The sequence below is a fragment of the Oncorhynchus clarkii genome, chromosome 22, assembly GCF_045791955.1.
Source record: "Oncorhynchus clarkii lewisi isolate Uvic-CL-2024 chromosome 22, UVic_Ocla_1.0, whole genome shotgun sequence".
Classification (NCBI taxonomy): Eukaryota; Metazoa; Chordata; class Actinopteri; order Salmoniformes; family Salmonidae; genus Oncorhynchus; species Oncorhynchus clarkii.
This window is the reverse complement of record NC_092168.1, coordinates 8,969,290-8,981,200: the sequence shown is the minus strand read 5'-3', so window position 1 is coordinate 8,981,200 and position 11,911 is coordinate 8,969,290. Positions and strand designations below refer to the sequence as shown.

At 40.6% G+C, this 11,911-nt stretch overlaps 1 protein-coding gene across 1 annotated transcript; it reads right to left on the bottom strand.

Moving 5' to 3' along the window:
- Nucleotides 1–885: 885 nt before the first annotated feature.
- On the bottom strand, nucleotides 886–6,664 carry LOC139380293 (CD302 antigen-like). The gene is made up of 6 exons (XM_071122875.1): nucleotides 6,241–6,664; nucleotides 3,916–4,041; nucleotides 3,640–3,750; nucleotides 2,890–3,072; nucleotides 2,521–2,538; nucleotides 886–2,356 (listed from the first exon to the last, which is right to left on the bottom strand). The coding sequence occupies exons 1-6, from the start codon at nucleotides 6,329–6,331 to the stop codon at nucleotides 2,166–2,168; spliced, it is 720 nt and encodes a 239-aa protein (XP_070978976.1). The 5' UTR covers nucleotides 6,332–6,664; the 3' UTR covers nucleotides 886–2,165.
- Between the last annotated feature and the right edge of the window lie 5,247 nt (nucleotides 6,665–11,911).

Below are 11,911 nucleotides of genomic sequence, written 5' to 3'. Positions count from 1 at the left end.
GTTGTATTTTCTGAGAGAAAAAATGAGCCTAACCCTAAGGAACAGGGAAAACTACCATTGATTAGTGCACACCGTATCAAAACACTTTGCAACGGAAAAGGAAACGTTTCTTATTGGATAAATTGAGAGAGCTCTCCCTGTTTGTTAGTTTTTTCCCCCGTTTGGTGCCTAATGACTACAACCCTCTAGTGCTATAGCAGAGCCAGGACATGTAGTCAGTGGGAGGGTGGGTGTGACCCCATCTCATGCTTGACAGATGACAGTGACTTATAATCTATATGCCTTTAAGGAGTAATTAGACTGTCCTCAATCCGGTGTCCTAATTCATCAGGTCCTTTTTAATTATGCATTGACAGATGTATATTTAGCTGTAATGTTCTATAACGATCGCAGGAATGGACAGAATAGTGCTGATATGGATATGGTTGGCATCAATTGTTTGCAAGTGTTGCACTTTGGGATCAGTTAGGGTTGCAAAATCTGCACACACAAACACACACACCAATATAACCAATTCTGATATTTTCTTCCAATAACTGGTATTTTGACCTAACAGATCTTTTCACAGCCAATCTGATTGATCAAAATACCAATCTGTGAGAAGAAAATCAGAATTGGGCTGCTTGTGTAAACACATCTAGATGAGGGATTACTTTAAGATTCCATTAATGTAACATTGTTAACCATGTCGACTTGTTCATTGTCAGTATGACAACCTCAAATTGTCAGACGTGTCAAAGAAGCAACATGCGCACAACTACTTTGACTGCAATTTCATCCATTATGAAATCTCAAAACAAGCACAAGGTAACCAACCATGTTTGCCCACAAGATGAGACACTCGCACAAGTCAATCAAAAAAAAGAACAGGCGGGTGGGTCCATAACAGGTGATTTCCAAACTTTATTTTGAGTAACAAATAGGGCTTAGCTAAAGCCAAATTAAATTAATATTGCACAGTTATTAGCAAAAAGCTTTCACAGACATTCAAGACCTTATGAGGGTGTAGTTCTGTCAAAACACAATTTTAGGCCCACTCCACAAACTGTAACATACTGTATCACTAATGCATTAGTAAAAGCACCGACCATACCAAAAATTAGAATTTGGATTAATAGCTTTGTAAAAAAAAAAAAAAATGATTATTTAGGAAGTCGGAACAAGGAGATGGTTCAGGTCAAAGGCAAACGATCCTCTCTAAAATGTTTTCTCCCATGAATGGACGTTAATGCATGTCACTACAGACTAATGCACAAAAAAATCATATCTATTATAAATGTAATCATCTTTAAAAGCTTGTCAGTACATTGACAATCGCCAAAGAATGCTTTGAACTAAGTTACAGCAGCAAACAATGGGACACAGGTCTGCAGAGATCCCCTTTTTTTTGTTGAGAAAATGCACACTGGTTGAAGAATCTGGCTCTTTGACAAGCCTTAATCTGTTTGTTTGAGATATAAATGATGGATTATCCCTCTGTAATTTCAATTACTTGTATTTATCTCTTAAATCGAGAACTAAGACATTTGAAGCCTGGACACTAGGGGAAGAGATACAATCATTGAAAAGTATGAACACTTACAAGGGCAATAGAACATGAAGATGTTTGATAATGATAACTTTTCAAATCGGACTCGCCATGCGGTACAAAGATCACAAATTGTATGCAGATGCAGACAAAAAACAACAGGAGACCGAATGTCTTTGAAGATTGAAAACAGCGATTCTCACAATTCAATATTGAATGAATTCTAACTGCAAGCAAATGATAGTCTACATTCACAGTAATGGACTTTAGGGCACCCTGAACTATGAAACCAGGATTTTCTGAAGGAAAGTTTTCTGAAAACACACTTTCATTAGGATCCTGTTCGGCAAACACAAACATCCATAATTAAAAGCATACATCTTCAAAAAAGCAGACGGACCCAATATCCATAAGGGAGCCCATTCAGACAGGCAATGGTGTAAAGGACCTAAGCAGACGGTGGCTCTAGTTGGTGGTAAAAGTTTTGCCACGTGTCATTCCATCGCAGTATGTTATTTTATCTGTCAAATCATCTCTCCTGGACAATGGAACCCGCCTCAATTAAGGTCACCTTTTTCTCTCCTAGTCCTCTCCTCCAAGAGTGACTGCACACAGCATAATCTAAGAGGACTTCCCACTAAGCCATGTCATCAGTCTCCACTAGGCAGGCCTCGTCAGAGGTGGGAGACCTGAACGGGGGGTGATACTCGAATGACGTGAGGACGGTACCGTGTTGGTGCTTCTGGTGCAGGAACCAAAAGACTGCAGAGATCCCCATGATTCCGATCACACTGAGAATTACCAGAGCTGAAAGCAGTGGACTGGGAGCTGAGCGCACAAAAAACAATGCAGGGATAGGTCACCATTGAGCTTACTGTATTTATAGAAATATAATGAATAGAACGGGCTGGGACACCTGTTCTATTCAGTCTTTATATGACTGTATGGCTATCTAAGAACAAATTAAAGGAAAATGGCCTCACTTCACTTACCAAGTTTGCCGTCCTTCTCTGCGTTTGAAGAAGAAAGGAACATCATATCAGTGAAACATGACAAAAAATAATTCAGAAATGAAAATAAATCTGCAACCACTTGTTAATCAAACTGACAAAACAACATATTGCTGCAGTGGATTTATGTCAACAAAGCTATTAGAAGCAGGACACACCATAACGAAGATCACCTGCGATTCAAAATGTGTAATTGTTGGGAAATTAAAAGAACATGGCGGCCAATATTCGGTGGTCAGAGGCTATTTGATGGCTGCCCACTGCGCACGGGCGACATTTGTTATGGTGTGCCCCGTCTCTTAAGAGTAGAAAGGTTATGGTTCACAAATGCTGATAAAAATAGGGCCTTACTTTCAGCAGTTTCACAGACCACGCCATTCTCTGGGTTTTCGACACAGCTGACTTTCATCCACTCCCCTGTGCTGCTGTGCATGGCCACACAGGTGTCCATGGGAATCAATTCAGACTCACTGGAGTTATTCCCCCAGTTATTAAAGCTCAGACCCGTTTCATCTTGCCACTTAAAGTCCTCATCTTATCAGACAAATAAACCAAGACATCAAATTTTAGAAAAATAGCAATGACCATTTATTCTCTCTCTTAATTTCACCTTTCATAACCCCAAAAATATATCGTCATAGAGAAGATATACACAGTCAAAACAACCTTGTTCAAATAAAAATCAGTGGTGTCTGCGTTTTTTCCACATGAAAGCCGTTAATATCTGGGTGTGGATCACAGTTTGAGTTTCTTTTTTTCATCCTCCTAGAACTTCATAAAAAAACAGGATTTCCTGACATTGTGCAGTTCAAAAATGGGACAGCTGCATTAGCCAAGCTTGACAAAACCAAAACTCTTTCCAGGCAGTTTAAGCACTACTGTCAAAGTGTACAAGACCTGATGGACCTTATTAGCAAAGAAATGTACTCGCAATACTCATTATGTTACAAATATTACAAACACTGATCCCAAGGCCTAGTTTAATATGGATTGTGGCAGTGGGTCAAGTGACCGCATTATACTGTACAACCAAGTGATATGGCAAAGTAAAATTCATAATACGGAGGTGTCATATTTTCTCCTACATCTAAAAGTACTTACCATCACTGTCATAATACATGCCCAACCACACGTGTATGTTGCCTTTCCACACCTGCGGACTGTACTTGGTGATGAAATTATTCTCCTCTGCACTTTGGACACTCAACAGTTCTAAAGAGAGACAACATAGGACAATCTGTGGCAATTGAAAACTAACATTGAGAGTAGTTTGAAATAGTTCAATTCAATTATAGCCTTTCATCTAATGCACAATAATAAGAAAGGTGTAACATTATGGAATAAAAAGACAACTTCATATCGGGGGCGTCGGAGTACCATATCCTGAGCAGATGTTTTTCGCAGCGTCAATCGTATAGCTTTTTGCCACGTCTTCTTCTCCATGGACGAAGTGGTAGCATCTTTGTCTGAAAGGCACCCAGGTGCGCCCATCTGCAGGACAGTCTGTGCAGAGAGTTAATTATGAGACAAAACCACTATCGTTTTCTACATCCACTTTCAAACAAAGTTAGGCGTCCCTGGTTCAACTTACATTTCCAACAACCTGCACAAACTAGTCAAGCAAGTGACCGTTTTATCAGTAGGGACGTGAATGACAAACAAGGATGTATGTTTGACTTTGTTAAGCGAGAGAGACTTTAGTGCAACATCCAATACATCTCGAGAACCCAAGGTGGCTTATAGCAGGTCCCCATCTTGGGGTTCTCACCTGATGTATGGAGGACAGGTGGCTCCATGTGAACTACAATACCGGCGCTCTGTTTTAACGTCTAGAAACTGGATTAAATCATTGTTAGTGGTACGGTTTTTCAAACCCTTGGAACTTAACTTTCATATAAACAAGAAATAACCTTTCAAATGCAAAAGATACACCAACCGTTCGCAGTTTAGCAAAGTTGCACCTGGTTGTTTTTTCGCACACTGCCTCAGCTTTGACACATCCTCTCGCCTTGTGCTCGCGTTTCCATTTGACCGGATCGCATGCATTTCTCAAAATACAGCTGGGGGAAACTTTCCTAAACTGCATACATTAAGTGTGTCTTTTGTATTTAAAAAAGTATTATTTCTCGCTTACATAAAAGTTACGTTCCAAACGTTTCCAAAACGGCGAGGCGTATTTGCATCTAGACGGAGCTTTTGGACAGCGGCGGGGTAATTGCCAAACAAGGCTAAATGGGACAGCCAATGGCTCAATGTAATGCAATGGATTTGTACTTGATTTAACTAAGCAAGACAGTTAAGAACAAATTCTTATTTACAATGACGGCCTACACCGGCCAACCCCTGGACGACGCTGGGCCAATTGTGTGCCGACTTATGGGACTCCCAATCACGGCCGGTTGTGATACAACCTGGATTCGAACCAGGGTGTCTGTAGTGACATCTCTAGCACTGAGATGCAGGGTTACATACTGACTAAACAGCCCGTGTTGCGTACGATGCAAAATAAAATGTACACATACATGTTATTCAATCGTTTAATCCAAACTGCTGGCAAGCGTCTGTGTAGCCAGGCGGATAAAATATGATCCAGTTGGTGGCGGTAATGCATCTTAAAGTTCGTTGCCAAAACGTCATATAAAATCCTCAGAAGAATGAACAACGAGAGATTAATCTACAGATAAAAAAGGGAAACTCAGTTAGTTTTCTTTGATTAACTGTCGGAGTAGAGAACACACAATTTTGTGTGACTCAATTCTACAAAGATCCAGCAACAAAAAAAATATTTAAAAGTGCATTTCAGGTAAAACAACAACCCAATGTTAATCTCCCAGGACAAATTAGCTAGCTAGCAACATTTCCATAAATGTTTCATGTGTGTTTTAACCTGTTCCCAAATTAATATAGTGTCATGAAAATCAACAGGCACACTTATTAAATTGTCATATAGAAATCAAGTGCAATATTATCACTATTACATGTATATATTACATTAGTATATTACCATAATTATTTATATATTCCTGCAACTAGTCACTTTTCAGCCCTGTTTACATATATATCCATTCACCTATCACGCCTATGCTGACATTCTTGCGCTCACACTCACCACCACTTATGCTGCTTCCATACTGTTTACTATTATTATTTATCCTGCTAGTCACTTTCTCCTAATCCCTGCCTAAATGTACATTTCTACTTCAAATACTCCAATATTCCTGCAATTGTAAATTTGGCACCGGCACTAATCCCTTGTAATGAATTGATTGTTTACATTTTGTATGTGGACCCACTTTGAGAATAGTCTAAGCACATTTTACTGAGTGTGTTTTTTAGACTACACACTTCCTGCTTCCTTTGGAAATTAGGGTCACATTACTGTTTGTTTAAACCTTATACCTCGTGATGTCCGAACTTGGTTACAAGCCAAGTCACCGTCTAATAAAAACTAGCAAATCTGGCATGTAATCAGACAAAAAAATGAAGCCCTATAAAACAGGAATTATTATCGTGCGCAACGCAACAGTAAAATGTTACACATTTGTTCAGCAGGAAACCGTGTGGAAAAGTTTTCGTCTAAGTTTAAAATGAAACAACAACTTCCAGTTGTTTTCTCGAACAATACCGATGAGTAAAGAGCATTTCGCATCCGGTTTTAAACAATACAATTCTGATTAAAATAAATATACTATCTCGACTTACCACCAGCTTGAGTAGATTGCCAACAAACAACAACAAAAAGGAAATTGCATAAATATATGGGGCAAAGACGACATTCCTTCAGTGACTCCATGTTCGCAAGCTCCAAAATGTTCTTCTTCGGTGTGGTATTAGGACGGACTACTTCCTGAAAAGTTGTGTTGCCGCCAGAGATATTACGAACGGGAAACGTACACAGCGGACGTAAATATGATTCCAAGGAGTTTCCTATCTCCTCAAAAGTATCTCTGTTGCCGCCCACTACTGTACTCAGAAAACAAAAGGTGGAAATCCAAAACTTTTAACACCCTCTAACTTCCGGAAACAACATAGAAAACTAAACAAAAAGCAAGGCAACAAAAAACATCTCGTCCCCCACGAATGATGCAGTGCGCCCCCCTCTTGGGCCAAGTGAGATATCACATGTGACTAACACATATCAGTGAATTACTATAGCTCTCCCACCTTGGGCCAATCAGTTTAATTTCGGTGGCAAGTTTGGTCAAAATCGTGTCAGTGCTGTCTGAGATAGAGCATGTGACTATATGGGCAGGCTCCTGGCAATGTAAATAGTTTGTTTGTATGCTTATTTGGATGTGACTATTCCTCTTTTGTTTGTAGATATTTGTTAATACATTTTTTTTTTAATCCCTTAACTATATGGGCAGGCGTAATCCACGACCGTCTAGCAATGCAAAGGTTGCATGTTTGAGTCGCATGGGGATGTATGTACGACCGCTGTGTCAATCATAATGTAACCTAATAGTGTAACATATCATACTAAATGGAGCTTCACGTACAAATAATACAAATTGCCCTGAGACCACGTTGCAGCATCTCACGTTGAAATTAAATCCCACCCCACTAACTTTAAATAGTGGTGCCAGTGTCCAGGGGCAGATTTGGAGACCCCAGGAAGAGGCCTAGAGCTGCTGAACAAAGAGCTATTCGGAGCCAGCTATTTCAGGTGAACGAAGCAGAATGAAAATGCTAACTGGAAAGACTTGAAATGCCCTCCATTACTAAATGTCTTTGCATCACCACATAGAATAGGGGTTGGTAATAATTTTGGTTTGAGGGCCACACAGGGATAAAAAAAAAAAAATCAACAGATCGCACAGATTTTTTTCCAGACCGATTTGTTTGTCAAAAGCAATTTGCAGGCCTAAAGAAGGGCAGTCGCTTCTGAAAGTCTACACACCCCTTGCACAGTCTTCAAATTTTGCTGCCTTAAAATTATATCTACTATTGCAGTGTTATGGGTATGCTTGTCACTGGAATGGACTGGGGAGTTTGTCAGGATAAAAAAAACAAATATGAAAGGAGCAAAGCCCAGGTAAAAAGTTAGAGAAAACCTCAGTCTTCTGGAAATCTAACACTGGGATAGAGTTTTATTTATCAGCGGGACAATTACAAACATTTTAAGACACACCAGAAGGGCTTTCCGAAAGGTGTTGAGTGTTCCTGAGTGGTCCAGTGTCAGTCCTGACTTAGATTAGCTTGAAAAATCAGAGACAAGGTTTGAATATTGCTGTCCATCAATGATTCCCAACCAAATTTACTGAGCATGAGCAATTTTGACAAAGATCATGGATATCTGTTGCCCTAAGAGTTGTGCAAAGTTGGTAGAATATTTTTTCAAAATTATTCTGTTTTAACACTTTCAATTTAGGGATTCATGATGTGTAAATTCTGGGCCAATACCTATATCTGATATTTTCTTTGCAATATAGACCAATACATATATATTAGTTCATTTTATGGACTTTTAAACTATTCTAGCACAGATACAAACTGCAACCAAGTTTTTATGTTCATAAGGTTAATAAGAAAATATGTCAATTGACTTGAATATGGGAAAGGTGGAACATTTCTTATTTGCATCACAAAGTGAGTGAAATGCATCAAAGAGGTGTTGGAAAGTTCGGGAAACCATCAGAGAAGATCAGGTATTAGGTAATAATTATGTGTGTAGAAAAAAAGATCTGCCTTATTTTCAGTGGTAAACATGTATAAATATGTCAGAATTCAGATATGACGTCATTGTTTTAGCATTATTCATAGAGTTTTTAAAGTAAGGCGCGCAACATGGTTCAATGCGCCAATAAATCAGCACAACCTACTTTTTTGTTTATTTCAAATGGCTGGGGTCTTGGAGCTAAAATTGTGATCATGTATACGAAGGCCGGCCCAAGCCTTTTGGTGGCCCTAAGCGAGATTTGGTTGGGGGGCCTCCCTCTTGATGTTGGAGAGAAAAATGTACGTTTGAAAGTACATTTCCTGCAATTCTACACATGGGGCGTAGAGAAAATGTTTCCGTTTTAAAGCAAGTTTTCTGCAGTTCTACTCATTTTGCCATGGGGCAGAGATACATTTGTGCAAATCTAAAGCTAATTTCCTGTAAAACTACACATTTTGCATACCTTATGCCATGTTAATGATATCTGTCAGCTAAATTTGGCTGAAAATGCTAATTGAGTGACTCTCAGTGACTGACAAAACAAGAGAAAAACTGCTGATCCACAGCCAAATTTCAAACTTGCACTTTGTGTATTCTACTCTTCTAACCCTCAACAGTAAGTTGAGACCCCAACTGAGTTCAGTGTATGTCGCTTATGTCTTGAGCCGACTCTGATGTATACCCTGCCAATGACAATACAAAAATAGAGTAACAGAGACCAATGTACAATACGGCGATTGTGGAAAGTGCATGGGGGCTGCCATCTTTATGCGTCGTCGAAAGATGCGATTTTGTCAGTCCCTTCTAACGTGTCTTGCACTGCTTGTGAGCATCGTAGAGGGAAATAACAAGACAAAATCAACAGGGAACATAGACTTGATGTCTTCTGCATATCCACTCCAGTTATTAGCTTTCAGTTATGGGGTCGTGAAAGCTAATATCGCCAACCGTACAAAAGCTACAGCCAAATTCGGAGGGAAAAAAAACATCCATTTGCTTAAGAGTGCACATTGGAGATTACTCACAAGCAGAAGATGGCCTCAAGCAGAGGAGGAAGATAAGATAAATAATGTATTATTAAACTAGTGTAAGTATGCCAAGTTCACGAGGCACACTGATGACGTGAGGCCCCAGGCAATTGCCTTAGTTGCCTAATGGTAAATCCACCACTGCCAGTGCCTGAATTGACATGTTCCTTCTAAAAAGTAGGCTTGCAAAGTTCAGTGTATGTTTGAAGCTTGTCAAAGCAAATGATTATGCAGCAACTCCCTTTTACATTTTTAATGCACCAGCTAAAATGATTGGGAAGTTGAAGAATATCATTGTACATGCATTTCATTCTATATAATTGTATTATAGATTGTGGAGAAGGAAACAACAACATGTTAATTAAGGGAGAAGTGGTTTTATTGTTATGTTTTGTTTTGATAAAGGAGTTGGGCCCCAGGAGGACATTGATTTACAGCATAACCCATTAAGTCCTCTAGATGGTGCCATAAGTACATCAATTGTACAGATTTCAGTGATTGCAACCCAGTAGGATAACATGCTGCCTGAAAGCTCGCAGAGTGCCTCTTTATATTTGATAAATTACAGTATAAATATGTCATAGTCACACAGGAACATATTTTACGTATATATTCAACTGAAATTACTGACTGGATGTAAATAAGAAGCACAGTCAATTTCACCCATTCTTAGGTTGTATAGCCAGATCCTTACTTGTAGGCGGCCTACCACGACTCAAATGATGAATACAATTATTGTCTCATTAATTCATCCAAAGCTCCCAGTGAAAAATAAACAAGGCGCAAGACATTAAGAAGTGAGAAGAATGTTGGTGAGAGCTGGAATGGCAGAGAGCTCAGTGGTGTATACGAAAGCCACAGCTCTAGACAAAAGAAGACTTGAGACACTACATTCATAAAGAAGACAAAATCAACAGGGAACATAGACACGATGTCTGCTGCACATCCACTGCAGAAATTCTTCAGCAATGCCAGAGATTCTTTGGCGGTTTAACAGCCAGCCTGAATGGTTTAAACTTGCACACTTTGTTTTTATTAAAGTGAACACAAGTTACTGTAGCAATGGACAAGACTGATTGGTAACTCACATGAACCCACTTAGCAAATATGTCCAGTAGACATCTCATCTAAAAAATAACAATAAACATGAATATCCTGTTATTATCCTCAGGAGCCCTCCAGGACCTGAGACCAGGCAGCCATTTTAGATCGAACCCTGTGTGAGCGAAGACAGAAAGAGCAACACTCGTAATTTCACTCTCCACTGAGATAGACCTTGCCAGATCCCAAAAAGATAAAAGAGCCCTTTGTACTCTCCCTGTGTAAAGGCCACGTTTTTCGATGGAACCGAAGACATGGTTATTTCAAAGACAACACATCACCACACAATCATTACACCTTTGTTGAGATCGCTCATATTACCTGCAGACAGACAAAGGGGCAGAATGGGTAGTGTGCCATAGCTGTAGTAGATGAAGAGGCGTGTCCGACTTGTATCAGCTAGACGCAGGTGGCTGCAGGCCACAGACAGCTGCAGCATGGATCTGGCTCCTCGTCTGTCTGCTCACGGTTCCCCGTTGGGTGGCACCACACCCTGCAGGAGACCAGGAAGACCCATCTGCCAGTCCAGGGCTTGGCCACAAAGGCCCTCTCCAAGCACCCGTCCATTTATCCTCCCTCCCTCCCATCCACTACCCACCCAGGCCTGGTCACAGCCCTATCCAAGCCCCCATCCATTTATCCTCCCTCCCATCCACTACCCACTTAGGCCTGGTCACAGCCCTCTCCAAGCCCCCATCCATTTATCCTCCCTCCCATCCACTACCTACCCAGGCCTGGTCACAGCCCTCTCCAAGCCCCCATTCATTTATCCTCCCTCCTGTCACCACTCACACTGGCTGAGATTGGGACATGCATGTTAACACCATGGCCAGGACATGGTGTTGATAATCTCTACACTGCCCTCACCCTCAGGGCTGTGAATGTGCTAATGCCAAACACACTGTAAGTTCAACTCAACAGAATGTCTCATCAACAGTAAGGCCTGTTCAGGCATTCTAAGGACAGACTAGCGAAGTGAGGCCTGGTATGTTGATCAGATTGCCTCCATACCGGATTTACAAAACAGTGCACAAGATGAGACATGAAACAGACGAAAGGTTAATGATAAGTTGCATTGTCAGAGTTATATTGCTCGGCTGGATTGCCATGATTCTACCCCATATATCCAATTTCCTTTTCCTGAGGCTTCTGTACATGTCATTTGCTGCCGTAACGGACCACATAGATAAGTTTCCCCTCTGTCGCAAGAGGACGTGTGTCACGTCTTCGTTGTATGCGGCAGCGGTGTCAATCTCAACTCTGTGTGAGGTAAGGTCAGTGTCAGTGTATTGAGGCAAATGACTGGAATTCTCATGTACTATGAGGAAATTGGTAGTGGGGGAATAATCTCACTTCCGGGCCTTGGTGAGCCAGTCTCTGGTAAGGAGATAGGCCTTCACAGGCCATGCTGTGCTGTCGCTCCAATCATTCCTGAAAGCTTTTGGTTTTGTGAGGAAGATCCATAAGAAAATCACTGCAAAGGCTATGTCAGCGGTAACTGCTGAAATTGTTTTCATTCAGCACCTTATCTGTGGAAACAGAGGTTATCGGTATCATTTACGTACAAAGGGAGACTCAAAGAAAG